This window comes from Schistocerca gregaria, chromosome 2 (assembly GCF_023897955.1).
Source record: "Schistocerca gregaria isolate iqSchGreg1 chromosome 2, iqSchGreg1.2, whole genome shotgun sequence".
NCBI classification, from domain to species: domain Eukaryota; kingdom Metazoa; phylum Arthropoda; class Insecta; order Orthoptera; family Acrididae; genus Schistocerca; species Schistocerca gregaria.
The window spans coordinates 688459983-688487745 of NC_064921.1; the positions used below are offsets into that span (position 1 = coordinate 688459983).

Below are 27763 nucleotides of genomic sequence, written 5' to 3' on the forward strand. Positions count from 1 at the left end.
CGAGATGACTGGGTGTTTGTGTTGTCCTCATCATTTCATTATCATTCATGAAAGTGGCAAGTTTGGACTAAGCAAAGGTTGGGAATTTATACAGTTGCTGATAACCACACAGTTGAGTGCCCTATAAATCAATCACCGAACAACCATAATTGATTCAATCGGTTGTGGAAAACAACTGTCTCATTCAGTGGTAGAATCATGTATTGCTTAAATCATTCATTCATTCTTTTGAGTGAAACAAGTCTCTGGGTGCAACCGAATGAAAACAGTCAGCTGATTACATAGTAGTTTTGTATATATTGACTGGATTATTCATTCTGTCTGTTAAAGTGAAATCAGCATGTAGATATTATGCTGTCATTAAGCTGGCTGTGTTTCGTTAAGTCATACAGCAGGAGAAGAACGACTTTCTTGATATGAAATAGAAATATAACAAACAAATTTGTATACAAAAATACTTAACTTTTTATGCAATAATAATTAACAAACATTAAACAAAAGTGCTAACAGTCCATTCCTACCCAGGTGCAAAGGTAGCACAATAACTTTGACAGATAAGATAATCGTGCGCCAAAGATACGTTGCCGATATAGATAATGGTACACAGGCATACATTTCAGGTCTAGCCACATCCTCAAGTCAGTTACACCACAAGATACGAATCACAGTTGAAATGGAATCAAACAGTACCACGGATCTTGGATCTTAGTATTACCAGACAGCCTACAGGCTTCCTTTAAGACGTTTTTAGGTAATTTCATAAGACAGTTGCGGTCAATTCAAAATTTGTGAATTAAATTATTTCCCCTACATTCATCTTAGATTTTATGAATAATCAACCACGAGGTAGCTCTGTTTTGTCAGAAGTATTGTTTACGTAACTATATTTATTAATTTCATGATTTAAACAAATAATTTGATATAACCCTCATAGTAGAAGAAACTGCTAAAAACAACCAATTTATAGATGTATTCAGTTAATTTAATGAATTAAGTTCTAATTGTAATTTCTGTAAATTTAACTTCGAACAATATGTAGTTACAGTAGCGATTATTGTGATGATACATAAGGGCCCGATTTTTGGTCACGAGACGGTCAGTCCACAGCCGAGTCTCTGACGAGTAACCTGTGCTGGTTAGAACAACAACAATGCTTCAAATTAACTATTGAATAAGTGTTAAACAATTAGGCCGTGTGAAAAACAGTGACAGTGTCTGCTCCTTACATGCCTGGTTATTCTTCAAGAACTGTGAATTTTGTGGTAAGGTTTTACTGCTTGTAGATGTTCAACAATAAACTATTGTAGCAGTGTGTGGAGTTTTGCCTGCTAACTGTTAATGAGGCTTATCGAAGGTTAAATAATAGTGCACTGGCCATATAACTGTGTGGTATAGGAGGTTACGTAAAGTGAAAACTAAAGTACTGTGAAACGCAACTGAGCACCTGTCGGCTATGTAATTTATAGTAGTGTAGGTGTCAGAATCCACAACCCATTTTTCAGCCAGTGTAGCAATGCAGTAAGTCGACACCGAGGAGAACAATCAACAAACGAAGATAAATAAAGCAAGTTGAACCGCCACAACTTCTACTGGTATCTTATACAACTTGAATTCAAAGTACCCGCACCTAAAACTGCCACCTTAAAGTGTCCATGCATTTCGCCCTAACAGTTACTTAAGTCCAAAATTTGTACGATTGTAATTCATCTTTCAACAATCCTCCTTTAAATCATGCATGAAGTCTCGAGACATTCATTACAGCCCAATTGGTCAAATACTGTGAAAGTTGTTACGTTCCTTTCGTTTTGATTGATTAGGCTTGAGAGAAGTCCTTATTGCCCAATTCTTGACAATCTAAATAAATCAATATAATTAATTTTATCTTTCGGTACTTGTTTTCCAATATCCAGTGTCTTGTGGTTATATTAATTTTCTATTGTATTTCTTGTAGTATTCTCCCTCCATTCAGCATTGCTATTTTCACTTCTCTTGTGCTTACATTTCATTTATACGCTTCCTTTGCGGACTGCTTTATATGACCTGCTAACACACACACACACACACACACACACACACACACACACACACACACACACACACCAACCTGCTTCGCAGTCCAAACACTTCAAATTGCACTTTGATATTGAATAACCTACTGTTTATGGTCAGATTGAATCTCATTTATTATAATTTGTGCACGGATAAATGTTTAGCCATGTACTAGACTCTGTGGATGTCCTGTATTCACTGTCCAATACTATTGTAAGATTACAATAATTAAAAGTGAAGTTTCATCTACATCTACATCTACATCCGTACTCCGCAAGCCACCTGACGGTGTGTGGCGGAGGGTACCCTGAGTACCTCTATCGGTTCTCCCTTCTATTCCAGTCTCGTATTGTACGTGGAAAGAAGGACTGTCGGTATGCTTCTGTGTGGGCTCTAATCTCTCTGATTTTATCCTCATGGTCTCTTCGCGAGATATACGTAGGAGGGAGCAATATACTGCTTGACTCTTCGGTGAAGGTATGTTCTCGAAACTTCAACAAAAGCCCGTACCGAGCTACTGAGCGTCTCTCCTGCAGAGTCTTCCACTGGAGCTTATCTACCATCTCCGTAACGCTTTCGCAATTACCAAATGATCCTGTAACGAAGCGCGCCGCTCTCCGTTGGATCCTCTCTATCTCTTCTATCAACCCTACCTGGTGCGGATCCCACACTGCTGAGCAGTATTCAAGCATTGGGCGAACAAGCGTACTGTAACCTACTTCCTTTGTTGTCGGATTGCATTTCCTTAGGATTCTTCCAATGAATCTCAGTCTGGCATCTGCTTTACCGACGATCAACTTTATATGATCATTCCATTTTAAATCACTCCTAATGCGTACTCCCAGATAATTTATGGAATTAACTGCTTCCAGTTGCTGACCTGCTATTTTGTAGCTAAATGATAAGGGACCTATCTTTCTATGTATTCGCATCACATTACACTTCGCTACATTGAGATTCAATTGCCATTCCGTGCACCATGCGTCAATTCGCTGCAGATCCTCCTGCATTTCAGTACAATTTTCCATTGTTGCAACCTCTCGATACACCACAGCATCATCTGCAAAAAGCCTCAGTGAACTTCCGATGTCATCCACCAGGTCATTTATGTATATTGTGAATAGCAACGGTCCTATGACACTCCCCTGCGGCACACCTGAAATCACTCTTACTTCGGAAGACTTCTCTCCATTGAGAATGACGTGCTGCGTTCTGTTATCTAGGAACTCCTCAATCCAATCACACAATTGATCTGATAGTCCGTATGCTCTTACTTTGTTCATTAAACGACTATGGGGAACTGTGTCAAACGCCTTGCGGAAGTCAAGAAACACGGCATCTACCTGTGAACCCGTGTCTAAGGCCCTCTGAGTCTCGTGGACGAATAGCGCGAGCTGGGTTTCACACGATCGTCTTTTTCGAAACCCATGCTGATTCCTACAGAGTAGATTTCTAGTCTCCAGAAAAGACATTATACTCGAACATAATACGTGTTCCAAAATTCTACAACTGATCGACGTTAGAGATATAGGTCTATAGTTCTGCACATCTGTTCGACGTCCCTTCTTGAGAACGGGGATGACCTGTGCCCTTTTCCAATCCTTTGGAACGCTTCGCTCTTCTAGAGACCTACGGTACACCGCTGCAAGAAGGGGGGCAAGTTCCTTCGCGTACTCTGTGTAAAATCGAACTGGTATCCCATCAGGACCAGCGGCCTTTCCTCTTTTGAGCGATTTTAATTGTTTCTCTATCCCTCTGTCGTCTACTTCGATATCTACCATTTTGTCAACTGTGCGACAATCTAGAGAAGGAAGCACAGTGCAGTCTTCCTCTGTGAAACAGCTTTGGAAGAAGACATTTAGTAATTCGGCCTTTAGTCTGTCATCCTCTGTTTCAGTACCATTTTGGTCACAGAGTGTCTGGACATTTTGTTTTGATCCACCTACCGCTTTGACATAGGACCAAAATTTCTTAGGATTTTCTGCCAAGTCAGTACATAGAACGTTACTTTCGAATTCATTGAAAGCCTCTCGCATAGCCCTCCTCACACTACATTTCGCTTCGCGTAATTTTTGTTTGTCTGCAAGGCTTTGGCTATGTTTATGTTTGCTGTGAAGTTCCCTTTGCTTCCGCAGCAGTTTTCTAACTCGGTTGTTGTACCACGGTGGCTCTTTTCCATCTCTTACGATCTTGCTTGGCACATACTCATCTAACGCATATTGTACCATGGTTTTGAACTTTGTCCACTGATCCTCAACACTATCTGCACTTGAGACAAAACTTTTGTGTTGAGCCGTCAGGTACTCTGTAATCTGCTTTTTGTCACTTTTGCTAAACAGAAAAATCTTCCTACCTTTTTTAATATTTCTATTTACGGCTGAAATCATCGACGCAGTAACCGCTTTATGATCGCTGATTCCCTGTTCTGCATTAACTGATTCAAATAGTTCGGGTCTGTTTGTCACCAGAAGGTCTAATATATTATCGCCACGAGTCGGTTTTCTGTTTAACTGCTCAAGGTAGTTTTCAGATAAAGCACTTAAAAATATTTCACTGGATTCTTTGTCCCTGCCACCCGTTATGAACGTTTGAGTCTCCCAGTCTATATCCGGCAAATTAAAATCTCCACCCAGAACTATAACATGGTGGGGAAATCTACTCGAAATATTTTCCAAATTATTCTTCAGGTGCTGAGCCACAACAGCTGCTGAGCCCGGGGGCCTATAGAGACATCCAATTACCATGTCTGAGCCTGCTTTAACCGTGACCTTCACCCAAATCATTTCACAATTCGAATCTCCGTCAATTTCCTTCGATACTATTGCACTTCTTATCGCTATAAACACGCCTCCCCCTTCACTGTCCAGCCTATCTCTGCGGTATACATTCCAATCAGAGTTTAGGATTTCATTACTGTTTACGTCTGGTTTCAGCCAACTTTCTGTTCCTAGTACTATATGGGCGTTGTGACCGTTTATTAATGAGAGCAGTTCTGGGACCTTTCTATAGACGCTTCTGCAGTTTACTATTAGCACATTAATATTGTTATTCCTTGTTGCATTTTGCCTACTCCTGCCTTGCCGCGTCTCAGGAGGCGTCTTGTCGGGCCTAGGGAGGGAATTCTCTAACCTAAAAAAACCCCATGTGCACTCCACACGTACTCCGCTACCCTCGTAGCCGCTTCCGGCGTGTAGTGCACGCCTGACCTATTCAGGGGGACCCTACATTTCTCCACCCGATAGCGGAGGTCGAGAAATTTGCACCCAAGCTCTCCGCAGAATCGTCTGAGCCTCTGGTTTAAGCCTTCCACTCGGCTCCAAACCAGAGGACCGCGATCGGTTCTCGGAACGATACTACAAATAGTTAGCTCTGATTCCACCCCGCGAGCGAGGCTTTCCACCTTCACCAACTCCGCCAACCGCCTGTACGAACTGAGGATGACCTCTGAACCCAGACGGCAAGAGTCATTGGTGCCGACATGAGCAACAATTTGCAGTCGGGTGCACCCAGTGCTCTCTATCGCCGCCGGTAGGGCCTCCTCCACATCTCGGATGAGACCCCCCGGCAAGCAGACAGAGTGAACACTGGCCTTCTTCCCCGACCTTTCCGCTATTTTCCTAAGGGGCTCCATCACCCGCCTAACGTTGGAGCTCCCAATAACTAATAAACCCCTCCCCCCGTGTGCCTGCTCGGACCTTGCTGAAGGAGCAGCCACATGTCCACTCACAGGCAGAGCGGGCGATGCCACACGGCCAGCCTCCACATTGACCCTCCGCCTCGTGCGCCGCGAACGCCGCTGAACCCGCCACTCCCCTTGGGGAGAGGGTGGCCCAACCGCGCCCGGTACCCGCGAAGATGTCTCGACAGCAGGGACAGTGGGTGAAGCATCTAACACCTGGGGTGCACCATGCGACGCACCAGACTCCCCACTGCCGCTACACTCCGAGGCAGCAGCCTGAAGACGGCTGACCGCAGCCATCAACACGCTCAGCTGTTCGCGAAGAGTGGCCAGCTCCTCCTGCGTCCGTACACAGCAGCCACACATCCTAGCCATCCTAAGAAATCAATTTACTATAGAGTGTTAATCAGCTTTTAACTAGACTGCTAATTCACTAAAGGCGGTTGATTATTGACTAAACTGTGATTGCTAACCACTTCTTGTAGAAACAAGGAAAATAGCACTACCTGTCTCTGGACGGTATTGAAAACAAACACTAGCACTACGAGCACTATGGCTGACTAAAGGGACTCTCTGACTGTATTCGAAACACACACGAGATCTATGGAACACTTAATAGCACTCTACTATTAAAGCTTCCTAAAAGCAAAAACACGCAGAAGAAGAAGTGACAAGTAAGAAAAATACAGATAATACTTAAATTAAGGTAGCTCGCTGCACAGCAGACGTGAAGCAGATGGCGGTTAGGGCGACACTATTATTGCTGTATTTTGATGTGTTGCAATTGAAAATTCATGTTTTTGAGGAAATGAATAATAAAGGAAGATTCTTCTAAATGCGAACTTTTAGAAACAACAATAATTGCTATTGAATTACGCTGTCTCGCTTGCCAAAACATAATATATATATATCAGTAACACTGTTTTAATTGTGAAACGTAATTACTCTGAAACTAAAAGAGTGCAAAAGTTGCTATCATATTCCAACATTAACTATATGGATATTTCACTTATTTATATATACTTTTGACTCACTTTATCTGGAGGTTAGGTATTGGATATTTTTCATATGAACAATAAGTTCTAAAATTACTAGTATTTGTAATTAGCACAATTTTTAAGTAAACTAAGTAGCTCATTAATACCTGATAACCAAAGGAACGCCGGACGCGGTGGTCTATTGGTTCTAGGAGCGCAGTCCGGAACCGCGGGACTGCTACGGTCGCAGGTTCGAATCCTGCCTCGGGCATGGATGTGTGTGAAGTCCTTAGGTTAGTTAGGTTTAAGTAGTTCTAAGTTCTAGGGGACTGATGACCACAGAAGTTAAGTCCCATAGTGCTCAGAGCCATTTGAACCATTTAACCAAAGGAACATAATAAATACTAAATTTAAGTCGGAAGCAGCCCTGTCAGTGTTTGAGATTTTTATGTGCTGTGCACATGTCATAAAAATAACACTATCGTTGCAAAACAATAGAAACAACTGGGAAAAGAATCCACCTGCTTTCTTACAGAGAGCGGTATCTTTTTATAAAAATTTATCTGTAGTTTCCTTTATACTTCTCAAACATTATATTTATTTCAGTTTTTGCAAAAAAACAAGTCAGTTCTAAATTATTGAAGAAAACTGATACTTGTAATGCATTTTTTTTCTTTCAGCTAAACTCTGCTGAATGATTCTCAAATGAAAGTATAATCACCATAGTATCTTCTGAGAGACTGTGCCACCAACTCATCAATATCATTATAGTGGGAAAATACTCATTAACTGGCTATTTAAACAGACAGTGCCGCCAAAGTAAATTGTCAAATTTTGGCACATGCACAGATGTCCCATGCAAAATGGGAAATAGCATTTCAGTCAGTTATAGAGAGATTTATGTCTTTGTTCAGTATCACCATTCCTGAGATGAATCATTCAATGTACACAAAGCAGATTCCATAGTATATCAATTCATATATGAACCATGGACCTTTCCGTTGGTGGGCAGGCTTGCATGCTGCAGCAATACAGATGGCCGTACCATAGGTGCAACCACAACGGAGGGGTATCTGTTGAGAGGCCAGACAAATGTGTGGTTCCTGAAGAGAGGCAGCAACCTTTTCAGTAGTTGCAAGGGCAACAGTCTGGATGATTGACTGATCTGGCCTTGTAGCAATAACCAAAACGGCCTTGCTGTGCTGGTACTGCGAATGGCTGAAAGCAAGGGGAAACTGTGGCCATAATTTTTTCCGAGGGCATGCAGCTTTACTGTATGATTAAATGATGATGGTGTCCTCTTGGGTAAAATATTCCGGAGGTAAAATAGTCCCCCATTCGGATCTCCGGGCGGGCACTACTCAGGAGGACATCGTTATCAGGAGAAAGAAAACTGGCGTTCTACGGATTAGAGTGTGGAATGTCAGATCCCTTAATCAGGCAGGTAGGTTAGAAAATTTAAAAAGGGAAATGGATAGGTTAAAGTTATATATAGTGGGAATTAGTGAAGTTCAGTGGCAAGAAGAACAGGACTTATGGTCAGGTGAATACAGGGCTATAAATACAAAATCAAATAGGGGTAATGCAGGAGTAGGTTTAATAATGAATAAAAAAAATAGGAGTGCGAGTAAGCTACTACAAACAGCATAGTGAACGCATTATTGTGGCCAAGATAGATACGAAGCCCATGCCTACTACAGTAGTATGAGTTTATATGCCAACTAGCTCGGCAGGTGATGAAGAAATTGATGAAATGTATGATGACATAAAAGAAATTATTCAGGTAATGAATGGAGACGAAAGTTTAATAGTCATGGGTGACTGGAATTCGAGAGTAGGAAAAGGGAGAGAAGGAAACATAGTAGGTGAATATGGATTGGGGGTAAGAAATGAAAGAGGAAGCCGTCTGGCAAAATTTTGCACAGAGCATAACTTAATCATAGCTAACACTTGGTTCAAGAATCATGAAAGAAGGTTGTATACATGGAAGAATCCTGGATATACTAGAAAGTATCAGATAGATTATATAATGGTAAGAGAGAGATTTAGGAACCAGGTTTTAAATTGTAAGATATTTACAGGGGAAGATGTGGACTCATGACCACAATCTATTGGTAATGAACTGTAGATTAAAACTGAAGAAACTGCAAAAAAAGTGGGAATTTAAGGAGATGGGACATGGATAAACTGACTAAACCAGAGGTTGTACAGAGTTTCAGCGAGAGCATAAGGGAGCAATTGACAGCAGTGGGGAAAAGAAATACAGTAGAAGAAGAATGGGTAGCTTTGATGGGTGAAGTAGTGAAGGCAGCAGAGGATCAAGTAGGTAAAAAGACGAGGGGTAGTAAAAATCCTTAGGTAACAGAAGAAATATTGAATTTAATTGATGAAATGAGAAAATATAAAAATGCAGTAAATGAAGCAGGCAAAAAGGAATACAACCGTCTCAAAAATGAGATCGACAGGAAGTGCAAAATGGCTAAGCAGGGATGGCTAGAGAACAAATTTAAGGATGTAGAGGCTTATCTCACTAGGGGTAAGATAGATACTGCCTACAGGAAAATTAAAGAGACCTTTGGAGAAAAGAGAGCCACTTGTATGAATATCAAGAGCTCAGATGGAAACCCAGTTCTAAGCAAAGAAGGGAAAGCAGAAAGGTGAGCAAAGAAGGGAAAGCAGAAAGGTGGAAGGAGTATATAGAGGGTCTATACAAGGGCGATGTACTTGAGGACAATATTATGGAAATGGAAGAGGATGTAAATGAAGATGAAATGGGAGATATGATACTGCATGAAGAGTTTGACAGTGCACTGAAAGACCTGAGTCGAAACAAGACCCCCAGGAGTAGATAATATTCCATTAGAACTACTGACGGCCTTGGGTGAGCCAGTCCTGACAAAATCCTACCATCTGGTGAGCAAGATGTATGTTGTTGTTGTTGTCTTCAGTCCTGAGACTGGTTTGATGCAGCTCTCCATGCTACTCTATCCTGTGCAAGCTTCTTCATCTCCCAGTACCTACTGCAACCTACATCCTTCTGAATCTGCTTAGTGTACTCATCTCTCGGTCTCCCTCTACGATTTTTACCCTCCACGCTGCCCTCCAATGCTAAATTTGTGATCCCTTGATGCCTCAAAACATGTCCTACCAACCGATCCCTTCTTCTAGTCAAGTTGTGCCACAAACTTCTCTTCTCCCCAATCCTATTCAATACCTCCTCATTAGTTACGTGATCTATCCACCTTATCTTCAGTATTCTTCTGTAGCACCACATTTCGAAAGCTTCTATTCTCTTCTTGTCCAGACTAGTTATCGTCCATGTTTCACTTCCATACATGGCTACACTCCAAACAAATACTTTCAGAAACGACTTCCTGATACATAAATCTATATTCGATGTTAACAAATTTCTCTTCTTCAGAAACGCTTTCCTTGCCATTGCCAGTCTACATTTTATATCCTCTTTACTTCGACCTTCATCAGTTATTTTACTTCCTAAATAGCAAAACTCCTTTACTACTTTAAGTGTGTCATTTCCTAATCTAATTCCCTCAGCATCACACGATTTAATTTGACTACATTCCATTATCCTCGTTTTGCTTTTGTTGATGTTCATCTTATATCCTCCTTTCAAGACACTGTCCATTCCGTTCAACTGCTCTTCCAAGTCCTTTGCCGTCTCTGACAGAATTACAATGTCATCGGCGAACCTCAATGTTTTTACTTCTTCTCCATGAATTTTAATACCTACTCCGAATTTTTCTTTTGTTTCCTTTACAGCTTGCTCAATATACAGATTGAATAACATCGGGGAGAGGCTACAACCCTGTCTCACTCCTTTCCCAACCACTGCTTCCCTTTCATGCCCCTCGATTCTTATGACTGCCATCTGGTTTCTGTACAAATTGTAAATAGTCTTTCTCTCCCTGTATTTTACCCTTAGATGTATAAGATAGGAAAATAGCCTCAGACTTCAAGAAGAATATAATAATTCCAATCCCAAAGAAATCAGATGTTGACAGATGTGAAAATTACCGAACTATCAGTTTAATAAGTCACAGCTGCAAAATACTAATGCGAATTCTTTGGAGACGAATGGAAAAACTGGTAGCAGAAGATCAGTTTGGATTCCATGGAAATGTTGGAACATGTGAGGCAATACTGACCTTACGACTTATCTTAGAAGATAGGTTAAGGAAAGGCAAACCTACATTTCTAGCATTTGTAGACTTAGAGAAAGCTTTTGACAATGTTGACTGGAATACTCTCATTCAAATTGTAAAGGTGGCAGGGGTAAAATACAGGGAGCGAAAGGCTATTTACAATTTGTACAGAGACCAAATGGCAGTTATAAGAGTTGAGGGGTATGAAAGGGAAGCAGTGGTTGGGAAGGGAGTGAGACAGGGTTGTAGCCTCTCCCCGATGTTATTCAATCTGTATATTGAGCAAGCAGTAAATGAAACAAAAGAAAAATTCGGAGTAGGTATTAAAATCCATGGAGAAGAAATATATAAACTTTGTGGTTTGCCGATGACATTGTAATTCTGTCAGAGACAGCAAAAGACTTGGAAGAGCAGTTGAATGGAATGGACAGTGTCTTGAAAGGAGGATATAAGATGAACATCAACAAAAGCAAAACGAGGATAATGGAATGTAGTCAAATTAAGTCAGATGATGCAGAGGGAATTAGATTAGGAAATGAGGCACTTATAGTAGTAAAGGAGTTTTGCTATTTGGGAAGCAAAATAACTGATTATGGTCGAAGTAGAGAATATATAAAATGTAGACTGGCAATGGCAAGGAAAGCGTTTCTGAAGAAGAGAAATTTGTTAACATCGAGTATAGATTTAAGTATCAGGAAGTCGTTTCTGAAAGTATTTGTATGGAGTGTAGCCATGTATGGAAGTGAAAGATGGACGATAAATAGTCTGGACAAGAAGAGAATAGAAGCTTTCGAAATGTGGTGCTACAGAAGAATGCTGAAGATTAGATTGGTAGTGATGGTTGCAGTAAGTACTGTGAGATGAAGGAAGCTTGCACAGGATAGAGTAGCATGGAGAGCTGCATCAAACCAGTCTCAGGACTGCAGACCACCACAACAACATAACAAAATAGTTAGATAACGTTATTAAAGAGACCAAAGCTCAAGTACAAAATTTTCCAGTGAGTTTCTTAAAGTGAAATAAAATGGTTGTTTGTTGTTCTTTGCTGAAGTAATAGTGTTTATGCTTGCACTGTAATATTTATATGAAGTTCACATTTATTGTGTATCTTGTAACAGATTGTCACCAGATCAATACACGAAGACTCCAGCAGGAAATTATTTTGTGAGACAATCGCTATGCAAGGGCCTCCTACCTGAAATTTTGGAAAACTTATTAAGTGCCCGCAAACGAGCAAAGGAGGAGTTAAAACGTGAAACGGACCCTTTTAAAAAGAAGGTGCTGGACGGCAGACAGCTGGCACTTAAGATAAGTGCAAATTCTGTGTATGGATTCACCGGAGCCCAAGTGGGGAAACTTCCATGTCTTGAAATATCTGGGGTATGTGTATCTGAAAACTCTAGTTTCACATTTATCTTTTAATATATATATATATATAATCTGTGTGTGTGTGTGTGTGTGTGTGTGTGTGTGTGTGTGTGTGTTTGTTTTGGTGAAAGTTATTTTTGTCTTTTTCATTGCACCCATGAGTGTTTTAGGTGTCGCTTATATAAATACACTTTGTACATTGTTGTTATCTAAGATTTAGATTTTTATCTGAGATTTAGAAGCATATTTTCTCATTACCAGGTATCATTTTTTCAGAAAGTTCTATAATTACTAAATCATGTGTAATATTATTTCATGTTTGCCTGCACTTGTGTTGTCTCTGCATTTCTTGATTTTCTGATCATGAGTATAAAACAGAAATAATAATTTCCTGAGAACTGAGCATGCGAGAATATGTATGATTCTTTTAGATATACATGCTGTATTTCAAATTAAGCTATTCCTAACAACGATTGATTTGATTGTTACAGAGTGTTACTGCATATGGGCGTACAATGATTGAACAAACCAAGCAGGAAGTAGAACAGCATTATAATATTGCTAATGGGTATGAACATGATTCCGAAGTATGTATTTCAGTTTATATTTTTCATGACTTGTTCTTTGATCTTACTGCATCTCTTTGAGAATAAATGAGGCTTGCTTTTCTAGGTAATTTACGGAGATACTGACTCTGTTATGGTAAAATTTGGAGTGAAGAGTCTTGAAGCTGCTATGGCATTAGGAAGGGAGGCTGCTGAATATGTTAGCTCAAAGTTTGTTAAGCCCATAAAACTGGAATTTGAGAAAGTTTATTTCCCATACTTATTGATTAACAAAAAACGCTATGCTGGGCTGTACTTCACACAACCTGATAAATATGACAAAATGGACTGCAAAGGAATTGAAACAGTCCGCAGAGACAACTGCCCTCTTGTTGCTAACATGATGAACACATGTCTGCAGAAACTACTTATTGAGAGGTACAGTACTTTTCAGGTTTAAGCTATTTAGCTTGTGCAGTTATAGTAATAGCTAATATCCTAGGATGACTTATTAACAGAAAAGAGAAAGTTCTTAACAGCAATAAACAACATTATAATTTTCAGCACTATTTAACGTCTTTTGTGCATAGTAATATTGATGAACAATTGAAAGTAAGTAAAAAGAATAATAATTGCAAAGCAATATAAGATCTCATATGGCATTTGAAAATGCTATTGAAAAATGACAATACTGTGCCAAAGTTAATAAAAACCCTAGACACCGATATTTATTTTGCATCCACAACAGTACTGGTGTCTGTCTGAATGTTTCTGTTCGACATAACTAGCTTTTGTATATTTTACATTATGTTTCAGAGATCCAGATGGTGCGGTTGAATATGCAAAGCAAATTATTTCAGATTTGTTATGTAACAGGATAGACATATCACAGTTGGTTATAACAAAAGAGTTAACCAAATCTGATTATGCAGCCAAACAGGCTCATGTGGAATTAGCTGCAAAGATGAAGAAACGTGATCCAGGAACTGCCCCAAAACTTGGTGACAGAGTGCCTTATGTATTAACAACCGCTGCAAAAAATACACCAGCATACATGAAGGCGGAGGTGAGATAACACCTTGCTCACTTGGCACGCACACACACACACACACACACACACACACACACACACACACACACGCGCACACACACACACACACACACACACACACACACACACACACACACACCCTGTTTATATATATATAGGCTGCTTCGTCAGGAAAGAGGGAAGGAGAGGGAAAGATGAAAGGATGTGGGTTTTAAGGGAGAGGGTAAGGAGTCATTCCAATCCCGGGAGTGGAAAGACTTACCTTATGGGGAAAAAAGGACAGGTATACTCTCTCTCTCTCTCTCTCTCTCTCTCTCTCTCTCTCTCTCACACACACACACACACACACACACACACACACACACACACACACAAGCAGACATATTTAAAGGCAAAGAGTTTGGGCAGAGATGTCAGTCGAGGCGGAAGAGCAGAGGCGAAGATGATGTTGAATGACAGGTGAGGTATGAGTGGCGGCAACTTGAAATTAGTGGAGGCTGAGGCCTGGTGGATAACGGGAACAGAGGATATATTGAAGGGCAAGTTCCCATCTCCGGAGTTCGGATAGGTTGGTGTTAGTGGGAAGTATCCAGATAACCCGGACGGTTTAACACTGTGCCAAGATGTGCTGGCCGTGCACCAAGGCATGTTTAGCCACAGGGTGATCCTCATTACCAACAAACACTGTCTGCCTGTGTCCATTCATGCGAATGGACAGTTGGTTGCTGGTCATTCCCACATAGAAAGCGTCACAGGTTAGGCAGGTCAGTTGTTAAATCGCGTGGGTGCTTTCACACGTGGCTCTGCCTTTGATCATGTACACCTTCCGGGTTACAGGACTGGAGTAGGTGGTGGTGGGAGGGTGCATGAGACAGGTTTTACACTGGGGGCAGTTACAAGGGTAGGAGCCAGAGGGTAGGGAAGGTGGTTTGGGGATTTCATAGGGATGAACCGGGAACCAGGAAGTATCCTGTCACAAGTGGGGCACTTTTGGCGTTCTTCTGTGAGAGGTTCTGGGTTTGAGGGGATGAGGAAGTGGCTCTGGTTATTTGCTTCTGTACCAGGTCGGGAGGGTAGTTGCGGGATGCGAAAGCTGTTTTCAGGTTGTTGGTGTAATGGTTCACGGATTCAGGACTGGAGCAGATTCGTTTGTGACGAAGGCCTAGGCTGTAGGGAAGGGACCGTTTGATATGGAATGGGTGGCAGCTGTCATAATGGAGGTACTGTTGCTTGTTGGTGGGTTTGATGTGGACGGATGTGTGAAGCTGACCATTGGACAGATGGAGGTAAACGTCGAGGAAAGTGGCATGGGATTTGGAGTAGGACCAGGTGAATCTGATGGAACCAAAGGAGTTGAGGTTGGAGAGGAAATTCTGGAGTTCTTCTTCACTGTGAGTCCAGGTCATGAAGATGTCATCAATAAATCTGTACCAAACTTTAGGTTGGCAGGCTTGGGTAACCAAGAAGGCTTCCTCTAAGTGACCCATAAATAGGTTGGCATACGAGGGGCCATCCTGGTACCCATGGCTGTTCCCTTTAATTGTTAGTATGTCTGGCCTTCAAAAGTGAAGAAATTGTGGGTCAGGATGAAGCTAGCTAAGGTGATGAGGAAAGATGTTTTAGGTAGGGTGGCAGGTGATCGGCATGAAAGGAAGCGCTCCATTGCAGCGAGGCCCTGGACGTGCAGGATATTTGTGTATATGGAAGTTGCATCAATGGTTACAAGGATGGTTTCCGGGGGTAACAGACTGGGTAAGGATTCCAGGCGTTCGAGAAAGTGGTTGGTGTCTTTGATGAAGGATGGCAGACTGCATGTAATGGGTTGAAGGTGTTGATCTACGTAGGCAGAGATACGTTCTGTGGGGGCTTGGTAACCAGCTACAATGGGGCGGCCGGGATGTTTGGGTTTGTGAATTTTAGGAAGTAGGTAGAAGATAGGAGTGCAAGGTGTCAGTGGGGTCAGGAGGTTGATGGAGTCAGGTGAAAGGTTTTTTTTAGGGGGCCTAAGGTTCTGAGAATTCCTTGAAGCTCAGCCTGGACATCAGGAATGGGATTACCTTGGCAAACTTTGTATGTAGAGTTGTCTGAAAGCTTACGCAGTCCCTCAGCCACATACTCCCAACAATCAAGTACCACTCCATCCAGTGTTGCGCAGGTGGAAGAGGAGAGGAACAGAGAAAGGGAAAAGACTGGTGGGTGTGTTGGCAGCAAGTGGTACATAGTGTGGGTGAGGGCATGTGAATTGGGTTGGGGGGGGGGGGGGGGGAGTGAGTGTGAAAAGGGGTGCAGAAATTGTTGATGAAGGGTGTGGGGACAGTAGGTTGATGCTGCAGGATTTCAAGAGTGGGGAACATGTTGTAAGGATAACTCCCATCTGTGCAGTTCGAATAGGATAAGCCTGTGGCAGGACTGGAATAGAAAGCGGTGGTTGGTGGATTGGCCAGGTCTTGCACCTGGGTCTTCCACAGGAACATGATACATGTGGCAAGGGGTTTGGATTGGGAGTGATGGACTAGGTGTTGCAGATGTTGGATGGGCGACGGAACATGACTTCACGAGATGTGGGAAGGACCCCAATTTCCAGAGACGGTGATAGATAATCAAAGCCCTGACGAAGGATGTGGTTCAGTTGTTCCAGTCCTGGGTGGTATTGGGTGACAAAGGGGTTTCTCCTTTGTAGTTAGTTCTTTAGGGTGGTGGGAGGATTGGGGGTGTGTTGGGATAGGGTACAGGAAATCTGTTAGGCAGTATCCCCCAGACTAAGTCTGCTATCTGCCAAGACCTTTGAGAGACCTTCAGCATACTGGGTAAGGGACTTCTGGTCACTACATACCGGGTGATCAAAAAGCCAGTATAAATTTGAAAACTTAATAAACAACGGAATAATGTAGATAGAGAGGTAAAAATTGACACACATGCTTGGAATGACATAGGGTTTTATTAGAACCAAAAACAACAAAGTTCACAAAATGTCCGACAGATGGCGCTGGACAGCAAAACTTCTACCGTGACGGGGTGAGAGGTATGCCGATATGTTACAGAATCGCATCATCCCCAGCCTGGCTAATAAGCACCTGCTGGAACGTGCAATGTTTATGCAGGATGGCGCCACACCCCATATTGCTAGACGTGTGAAAGATCTCTTGCACGCATCATTTGGTGGTGATCGTGTGCTCAGCTGCTACTTTCGTCATGCTTGGCCTCCCAGGTCTCCAGACCTCAGTCCGTGTGATTATTGGTTTTGGGGTTACCTGAAGTCGCAAGTGTATCTTGATCGACCGACATCTCTAGGGATGTTGAAAGACAACATCCGACGCCAATGCCTCACCATAACACCGAACATGCTTTACAGGCTGTTCACAACATTATTTCTCGCCTATAGCTATTGTTAAGGAATGATGGTGGACATATTGAGCATTTCCTGTAAAGAACATCATCTTTGCTTTGTCTTACTTTGTTATGCTAATTATTGCTATTCTGATAAGATGAAGCGCCATCTGTCGGACATTTTTTGAACTTAAGTACATTTTTGGTTCTAATAAAACCCCATGTCATTCCAAGCATGTGTGTCAATTTGTACCTCTCTGTCTACATTATTACGTGATTTATTCAGTTTTCAAATTTATACTGACTTTTTGATCACCCGGTACACACCATCCTTGGGTCAGTTGTATGGGAGGAATTTTTTGGTGTGGAAGGGATGGCAGCTGTCAAAAAGCAGATACTGTTGGTGGATGGTGGATTTAATGCAGGCAAAAGTATGGATGCGGCCATCAGATTGGAGGAAGTCAGTGTCTAGGAAGGTGGCACACTGTGTTGAGGAGGACCAGGTGAAGCAGCTGGGAGAGAAGGTGTTGAGGTTGTGATGGATTGAGGATAGGATATCTTGACCAAGACCCAATACCACCTCAGAAAGCAACAGCTACATCACATCCTTTGTCAGGCTGTTGATTATCTATCATCAAGCCCTAAAATGAGGGACAACTTACCAAAGATCTTTCTAACCCCTTCTAAAGTGGTGTTCCATCACCCACTCAACCTCCACATCATCCTTTTGTACCCCTATATGACTCCCAATCCCATCCCCTTGCTACAGGGGCCGTATCCCTGTGGGAAACTGAGGTGCAAGACTTGCTCAGTCCACCAATCCATCACTTACTATAACATTCCTACCACAGGCTCATCCCATTCCATCAGAGGCCAGGCTTATCCTAACCATTCAGAGAGGCTGGGCCATGTGTGAAAGCAGTCACGTCATATACCAGCTCTGTTGCAGCCATTGCACAGCTTTTTATATTTTGGTATGACTACCAACCAGCTGGCCACCAGGATGAACGGCCACCGTCAAACTGTGACCGAAAGCAGAGTAGACCATCTAGTGGTACAACATGCAGTTGAAGATAACATGCTGGATTTCAATGGCTGCTTCACAACCCTGGCCATCTGGATCTTCCCCTCCACCACCAGCTCTTCTCAACTGTGTAGATGGAGTTATCCTTACAACACATTCTCCACTCCCAAACTCATCCCAGCCTCAACCTACAGTAGCCTACTGTCCCCACAGCCTCCATCCAACATTTTCCACCCCCTCTGCACTTTCTTTTCCTCCCAATTCACATCTATATACTCTCATTGTGCATTGCTCTCTGTCAATGCAACCACCTGTATTTGCCGTTCCTCTTCTCCTTTCCTTACCCACTCCCCTCCCACCCACACAGCTTCCCGTTGCTGCACCTGGCAGCCGTGTCCTACCACGATCTAGTACCTGTACGCTCCACCAGCCTGCACTGACTTCTCTCTCCCCATCCGCACCCTGCTATCTGTCCCCGTTCCACAGCCCACTCTGGATTCCTGCCTCCATTGGCCAGACAGTGTTGCATTCTGGCCACAGCAGCCAGAGAGAGCAGTCATGTGTGCTTGAGATATGCTTACTTGTGTGAATGTATGTGTGTTTTACTTTCTGAAGAAGGTATTGGCCGAAAGCTCAATGTGTAATAGTCTTTTTGTTGTGCCTTTCTGCAACTCAGTGTCTCATCTGTACGGTGAGCAGCAGTCTATCATTTTCATAATAGTATTGTATCTATGATGTACAATTAATGTTGGCAAATGAAGTGTGATTATCATGCCAAATTTTGTGCTAACTTACATTAACTGTGTACCTTGTTTGGTGGATCCAAGTTTAGGATTATGCAAAAGAATTGAGTCCTGAACACAAGTTCAGTTTCTGAACTAATCTCAAAATTTACCTCCAGTCAGCAGTGTTTATAAAATTGGGTCATAATGTTCTGTGGCAGGCTGTTGAATATAAGTGTGTCCAATTACTTGACATCTCCCTGTGCTGCTGTTTTGGTCCTAGTTTTATATTCACACGTTCACTGTTGAGAAAAGAGAAATGTGTGTAATGTTCATCCTTTTTAGAGTACTGCAAGATTATACTTCTTACATTGATCATTTTTTTGGTCATGGACTGAAGACTTTAACATTGTTGCCTTCCCTCCAAATTGTCTGATATATAAGGTATGGGCAGTATTATAGATAAAATACTATGCGTACCTAATTTGTGACAGATTAGTTATAACAGTAGGAGATGACATGGAACCGTAAGATTTTATAACTAAACTCTGTCCTTAAGGGTAAGAAGAAAGTAAAACTGTAAAATTAAGTGCAGCTGCCAAAGAGAAGAGGAAAAGCTCTACATACTATAGGGCAGAATAGAACTTAGTAAAGTAAACTTTAAAGCTGAAATAAGATTAGAGAGCTAGAAATATTAATAAATATGGATGACTGCATGGTCTGTGAGGTAAATGAGAACAGATCATCAACATGAGTACCATAGTGGAAGCACCAAGCCCACATTGTTGGGGGTGGTACACAGATATGTTTAATCCTGGAGGAAAGCTGCAGTTCCTCTAGTAGTCAGTTGATAATAAGAGAGAGGTACGGCAACTATGATGTTGCCTGTTGGCATGGTTGGTACAACCTTCAGCAGATGCAGTACTTCAGTGTGGAAATCTCCACACTATCTTTCCCTAAAAGGCATTTCTCTGCTAAAAATGTCATAATAGTTTCCCCGTCATTAAAATATTCTAGATCTTATATAGAATACCTCCCAAATTAGGATCTCGAGGCAGGGTCTCCTCAGCACGAGCTGTCACACAAAAGGAAAATGCCAATTAATGTAATGTTAGATTGTTAGGGTACTATGCAAATTACTAAATCCAGTGGTAGAAATGGAAATGATAGAGGTAGATAGTTTAAGAATCAACAATAATATGGAAATGATAGATTTCAACATATAGAGAAGGTGTTGAGTTGCAGTTGGGAACAATGAAAAGGAGTGTTAAAAACATTTTATCATTCAGACAAATCCCTTAAGACGTAGAACTCTCTCAAATTCAAATAACAATAACAACTCATACTCACATGGCCACTGTCTCTGGGTGCTAAAGTCTTGGTTACTGACTCCCTTTGCCAGTAGCTAAATGCTGCAACAACATAATGTAAAATTTATAAAATTTGAGAAAATGTGTGTAAGGCAGAAGATTGCTATCACCAAAAGAAGGTGTGGTGACCAGTGGACAAGAACTTAAGAAAAACATAAAATCATTTAGCTCCTGGACGAAGTCCCCATCAGAGTTCTCTCTTTCTAACGACACACACACACACACACACACACACACACACACACACACACACACACACAGAGAGAGAGAGAGAGAGAGAGAGAGAGAGAGAGAGAGAGAGAGAGGGGGGGGGGGGGCTGTTGTTTTATTTTGGTGGGAGGCTTTTCTTATAAATACTGCTTAGCCCATATTGTACTCGTTAGATTGCACGTTCTATCATAGTACAATTTAGACAAATTGAAGAGTTCAAGGAATCAACAGGCAGGAGATTTCTTTGGAAAGAGGGGTATGACTGACAAATGGTGTGTTGTTTCCTCGATGTTTTTGTGTCCTAATAAAATAGTTTATTCCTTTAATGTAATTTGAATGAAACTTTATCTCAATGGTGTGCTCATAAATTCAGCTAATCTTAAAGTATGTTGAAACTGTAATACTTCAGGAATATTATTATGCAATGTAATCTTATACTTTTTTGAAGTAGTACTCTTCTTTTGTTTCTCTGATGTTTTTGATGATAAAAATTTTAAATTATCAATGTGCATTTTTTACACAGAACAGTTAATTTTTTAAAATGATCTCCTTTTTGCTCCAGGACCCAATCTATGTGCTGGAGAACAATATACCTATAGATTCAAGTTATTATTTGGAAAACCAGTTGTCAAAGCCACTACTGAGAATATTTGCTCCGATACTGGGAGATAAAGCTGAATCTATATTATTGCGTGAGTAAAGTCTTTCAGTTGAGTTATGTAGCAAAATAAACTGGCTTCACGGGAAACCTGTTCGCTTGTAATTACAGCCATTCAGCTGGTATGTATTGCAGAACAACTGAATGGTTTCTTCAAAATAACTGTTTTAAATAGAATTAATTTTGTAATTAACAAATCTAAATTTGGGTGTATCCACAATGGTAATTCATATAAACTTTATGCCAAATACACATTAAGTTTCTTCCTATAATTTTACGGTGGAGTGAATGAGTGTGTAGTGATTCTTAGTTTAAGGAGCCATATATTTATGAAGTGGGAAATAAAAATCAAAAATGGGAGGATGAGAATGATTACACTTTGCCCTTGTGGTATGTGCTAGCCTCAGTACTCATAAGCAAAGTCAGAAGCGTTATCTGCAGAAAGTGGTGTGTGCCATTCTGCATAATATGCACAGATTTGATTCATGGATAGACTTTTACCTACTCATTGTTTATGAGAAACTTTAGGTAACAGCCCTTTGGTTTTTTGTTTGGTGCAGTGTGGGGGATATATGGTGGAGTCAGTGATGGGTATATGTGAGGAGTGCTAGTGCAGCAAGTTATGTGGGGTAACTTACATGAAGTTTGTAAGGTAGAAGATGAGTTACTAGTGGAATAGCTCAGTTAGTAGAGCCATTAAAGGCAAAGATACTATACTCAACAAGTCTCAGTCCGGCACACGGTTTTAATCAGCCAGGAAGTTCAAATGATAAAATAAGTGTCCATTAGCCTCATGCAAAATTTTACAGTTCAATCAGTTCAAATTCCATCACAATTTCATCACGATATGTTTTTATTAATTCCATACATCAGATTAATTGCTGCTTGTAACTACTGTTGATGTCTGCCTTTTACTATCACTCAGTGTTAGACCCTCACCTTTCTGGGGTTGTAGCTCATGACACAAGGTCAGCAAGTACCTAACACTACCAAGTAGATGGCACATTCAGCAAGTTGCTCATTTCATGACTTATGTTTGAATTATTCTTGGATTTGTTACACACTCTGCTCAGACTTGTTGTATATATCTTATGCCTGTGAGCATAAATATGAGCTTTTATCTGACAATGGGAACTTATGGACTAGCCCTATTCAATTTATTTATATTTGTAGGATTTGAAGGTTTGTGCTTAAATATCAATATCGTAACACAGCATGACACAATTTAAAAAAATAAAAACTTTAGAAAATTACCTTTAAAAATGAAATGTTTTCAAGCACTTTTAAGTGCAATACATTTTGCGTGTGTTACGCAAGTGCATACAAGTGAATGTGCAGCATCGAAGGCTGGTGATGGACAAGTCTCTGGTTGGAATCTCCCTACTTGCAAATTTTTTGTCAAGTTGAAATTATAGTAATCAGATAATGGATCATAATATTTCCAGAATGAGATTTTCACTCTGCAGCGGAGTGTGCGCTGATACAAAACTTCCTGGCAGATTAAAACTGTGTGCCGAACCAAGACCTTTGCCTTTCGCGGGCACGTGCTCTACCAACTGAGCTACCCAAGCGTGACTCACGCCCCGGCCTCACAGCTTTACTTCCGCCAGTACCTCGTCTCCTACTTTCCAAACTTTACAGAAGCTCTCTTGCGAACCTTGCAAAACTAGCACTATCCTTTCTTTCAGGAGAACTTCTGTAAAGTTTGGAAAGTAGGAGACACTGTATCTTGCAAACTTAGTCTTTTAGAGTACCTTCATTAAGGAGGTAGGTGGTGAGACTTGTCAGTAATTATTAATATGTCTTACTACCATGCTTTTAAAGTGGTCAGACAAAATAGCATATCCTGTGATACGATGCATTGCATATTGGACTAAATACATTGTTTATCTGTGAGGAACAGGATTTTAGTTAATTACTTGAAATATTGGCAATATGACTGGTTTTGAGGAAGTTTATTTCATTCTTAATTTCTTGCCAGAACATAGAGCAATGTATGTATAATACATTTCTTCTGTATGTATTCTATTGCTTTATCTCTTGGATTGCGCATGCCAAACTTCTGAGCCCCTTCAAGGAAGTGATTAATATTAAACACATTAGCTACTTGAAAGCTGTGAGTAATTATTTTGGTTGTTTGCTTTGTAACAAAATCCTCGCATTCCGTAATTGATTTCACAGTTCCTCTTTTTAATAGTTGCCCATATAAATTTACTTTTATTATTTGAATTACTGGTTTCAGGTGTTCGTTTATATTATTTATAATAAAAATTTATCTGAAATTGCTTCAGTCAAACACACACACACACATTAAAAATTAAGGATTAATTACTCACAAGTGTTAAGAAGGAAATTAATACTCCCCCCAGGTGGAGATCACACTCGAACAAAGGCTTTGGTAACATCTCGTGTTGGAGCACTGGCAGCTTTCACACGCCGTAAAGAAACTTGCATTGGTTGCAAGGCAGTTCTGCAAGATACATCTGCTTTATGCAGCCATTGTCGGAAAGATGAAGTGAAACTATACCAGCAAGAACTGTTTCGTCTGCAATCACTAGAGGAACAGTTCTGTCGCTTGTGGACTCAATGCCAGCGATGTCAAGGAAGTTTGCATGAAGAAGTCATTTGTACAAGGTTTGTAAAAGGCAACTATAACGTAAACTTAGTGATATTTAATTTCATAATTAACATTTCGTATTCACATATCATTTGATACCTTACTGACTTTGCATTAGGATATCTCCCTGTTGACTTCCTTTCCCATTGATTGTATGTAATACTCATATTGATTATTTTTTACCCCACTTTATACGTTAGCATAAAGCACAACATAATTTTGCCACATGTATTATGACCTTTCTAAAAACTAAAAATATCCTCTGTAGAAGCTGAAAAATATGAATGCACAGAATAGGAGACCAGCTTTACAATTGGATTTTACAAGCTGTGGGCCAATAGAACACAATATGCCTTTGATAATTAAGAAAAATAGTCAAACATAAAAGTAGTTTTGCGAATACCTCAAGCGAGTGTTATAAGATGAAAACTGTTTACACTATATGTGAATAAATCAGTACATAGCATTGCCACCATTATATTATAGAGAAGCTATAATGCTATAAAGTGTATCAAAATTCTGGAAGATCTGAAGAGAATTGACACTTGGTGCTGAGATTGGCCGTTTCTATTTAACACAAACAAATTTAATGCATTGCATGTAAATACCCATGATTGTTTGATTACACGATTGCCAAGCAGTTTTACAGTCAGTCATGTCCATTAAATATCTAAGTATATGCATACAGATTTAAAGTGGAACAATGGTGTAAAACTAGCTGTAGGAAAGGCAGATGCCACACAGATTCATTGGAAGTTTCTTCAGAATACCAGCTCACCAACAAATTTAGTATCTTACAAAAACTCTTTTGACCAATACTTGTGTATTGCACCTCAGTCTGAAACCTAGAGGAAATAGAGAAAATGCAAAGAACAGCATGTCTCATCATAGGTTAATTTAAAAGCACAAAACTGTATGGAGAACTTCATCCAACTCCAGTGGGGCACTGGTTTACATATATCTTGATACAACACAGAATGTAAAATTAGAGTTTTTAGCTCAGACGTTGGCATACTAATTGTCATTTTTTCCACACAACATTTGCAGCTGAAACAGGGAAGTGAGAGTGGTGGACAAGTACCATCCACATGCATTGTAAGGTGGCTTGCAAAGTATGTAGATTTTGCAATGAAATTTTACTACCTAACAATGTCTGCAGAAACTTCCTGGCAGATTAAAACTGTGTACCGAACAGAGACTGTTAAGTTTGGAAGGTAGGAGACGAGGTACTGGCAGAAGTAAAGCTGTGAGGACAGGTCATGAGTTGTGCTTGGGTAGCTCAGTTGGTAGAGCGCTTGCCCACGAAAGGCAAATGTCCCAGTTTGAGTCTCGGTCCGGCACACAGTTTTAATCTGCCAGGAAGTTTCATATCACTTCGCTGCAGAGTGAAAATCTCATTCTGGAATGTCTGCAGATTTCAAATTGTGGCTTGAAATACTGCTGCTGTTCCTGCTACAGTTATTGTAAATAACTGATGAATCATTGCAGAGGATAGAAATTGGAGCTAATAACACAAACAAGGTGTGGCACTCCAGAATTACTGCTAAGGTTATGAAAGTTGTTACATACCAACATTTTATGATAGGTAACTGACAATGAGCCAACCAACATTTGAAAGAGTGAGATCTGGATTTCTTGGAGCAGTAAGTGCCCATTTGATAACCAAAGAGGTGGAGGAAGCTTTAATTTTGAAAGTGTGTAAATCATAAACAGCATTCCTAGGCCTGTATGACTTGTGATATTCAACGCCATTTGTTCCCGTGAATCCTGGTGTAGTGATATTACCCCAAAATTTTGTTCCATAATGGTTTCAATGGATTACAAATATGGAATCAGTTCCATCTAATTTTGATGTATGGAAAGAATAGAGCAAGTGCCTAAAGCCTGTGTATTGTTAGCTGCCTCACTGTCAGTTACATATCATAAAATGTTGGTACTGAAGAACAATTAAAATAATTGTAAGGTGAAACTTCCTGGCAGATTAAAACTGTGTGCCCGACCGAGACTCGAACTCGGGACCTTTGCCTTTCGCGGGCAAGTGCTCTACCAACTGAGCTACCGAAGCACGACTCACGTCCGGTACTCACAGCCTTACTTCTGCCAGTATCCGTCTCCTACCTTCCAAACGAGTTCGAGTCTCGGTCGGGCACACAGTTTTAATCTGCCAGGAAGTTTCATATCAGCGCACACTCCGCTGCAAAGTGAAAATCTCATTCTAATTGTAAGGTGTTAATTAAGACTGATGTCATTATGTGCATGTCCATATGTACTTCACAGTTCTTTCCCAGTTTTGTGTCAAACCTTAAAATACATATGTTTAACATACATTACCCATATTCATAACATTGAATTGGATTATATTTGTATGAACTCCATTGTTAATATATATATTTTATTTATTTATTTTTTCCTCCAGTCGAGACTGCCCCATATTCTACATGAGGAAGAAAGTACAAATGGATCTTGTCACTCAAGACCGAGCACTTCAGAGATTTGGAAATCCCACTTGGTGATGTTGATGGCAACATAAACTAATGTTGTCTCACCCTGACTGAATATTGTAAATATGTTTGTATAATATGTAACATTTATTAAAGTGACTTATTTTGAATTATTTCTAACAGCTTCGTTATTGGTTGCATCCACCCCTCCTGTTCATTGCTACCTTTTTGGTTTGACAGTTTGTATAGAAAGGCTGTAACTGATTTTTAAAGTTCAGTGGCTGCCTTGGTGTCTAGGGTATGGCCATATTATATTGCTGTTATCTTTCAGATAGGGTATGGTTAATAAAACAAAACAACTGTATCACAGTGTGGGTAATGTCTGTTGCACAATTGTTTAGCTGCTGTTACTGTACTGACATGTTTACCAAAAGTTCTAACAAGAATTCCTCATGCTGTTAAAAGTCCAGACTCATTCTCTTATGTGACAGCTCCCCGCATCAAGTTAATTTCTCTGGTACACAGAATTTCAAACTGTTGTTGATCGCTACACAGTTGTGATATTTAATTGGGATGCATTAGTCAGCATCTTGTACATGTAATTAACAATCATTAACACTGTATCAAAACAAGATACACTACATTATTCATTTAGGAAAAAGGTACTCCAGGTCTACTTCAGACCTCTGATAAAATTAGAGAGAGAGAGAGAGATTGATTGAAAAGCTGCACTGTTTATTTCACCGTAGAAGTCTGCTCAAATAGTGCAAGGTGAGCTAGCCTGTAAATTGTTTCACCAGATTGTTGAAGAAAGGTTTACAGAGCACCACTAAAGCATATCAAAACCAACAGCAATGGTATACAACATGAAAGCTTCAGAGTACAGTTGCATTGGCTGCACTGAGAAAGAACACAGCTTGGATGATAAGATAGTGCTTCTAATGTTCCTAGGCTGCCAACTACAAACAGAAGCACACTATCCAGTTCTGTAAACAATAAAGTGGAACGTGCAAGAGACATTCGTGTGTACCACTATCTGCTTGTCTCATCAGGACACACTATAACAAGTACACTGGACAACACATCAGTGAAGATTGCAAAGTGACAACAGCCATATTTTGTTTTGACAAACTATAATCCATTATTAGACCATGAAAAGTATGTCTTCACACTATGAACAGATCCCTGTGTTGTATGTGCTAAATGGTGGCAGTGCACATATATAGAGGTTATGACATTGATGGTTATGAAAACTGGCGGCAGGGTGGGGGTAATATAAAAAATTAACAAATAATTCTGTACAATGTGGTGGTCAGAGCCAACCCTCTGACCTGAATTATGTGCAGCATGTTGCAGGTATCCTCCAAAGATCCCTTCCACGTTGCAATCAGCTTTTCTGGGGTGAAATTGTTTTCTCTTCCTACAGAACTTGTAGATTCTGTGTCATACTGTATTGCCACAAGGGCAGGGACAGCAAAGAACTCTGCATGCATATGGAGCTAGCACGCTCTCTCTCTCTCTCTCTCTCTCATATGTACGACTACACAGCTCCCACACTGTCT

At 40.7% G+C, this 27763-nt stretch overlaps 1 protein-coding gene across 1 annotated transcript in view; it reads left to right on the top strand.

The window, feature by feature from the left end:
• LOC126334770 (DNA polymerase delta catalytic subunit) overlaps window positions 1–26374 on the top strand; it is a 152347-nt gene extending 125973 nt beyond the window's left edge. The window contains exons 13-19 of the mRNA XM_049997351.1: window positions 11987–12248; window positions 12728–12823; window positions 12909–13219; window positions 13598–13847; window positions 21048–21177; window positions 23513–23777; window positions 26177–26374. Coding sequence (XP_049853308.1) covers window positions 11987–12248; window positions 12728–12823; window positions 12909–13219; window positions 13598–13847; window positions 21048–21177; window positions 23513–23777; window positions 26177–26273 — 1411 coding nt within the window. The 3' untranslated portion in view covers window positions 26274–26374. The remainder of the gene's footprint in view (window positions 1–11986; window positions 12249–12727; window positions 12824–12908; window positions 13220–13597; window positions 13848–21047; window positions 21178–23512; window positions 23778–26176) is intronic.
• The last annotated feature ends 1389 nt before the right edge of the window (window positions 26375–27763 follow it).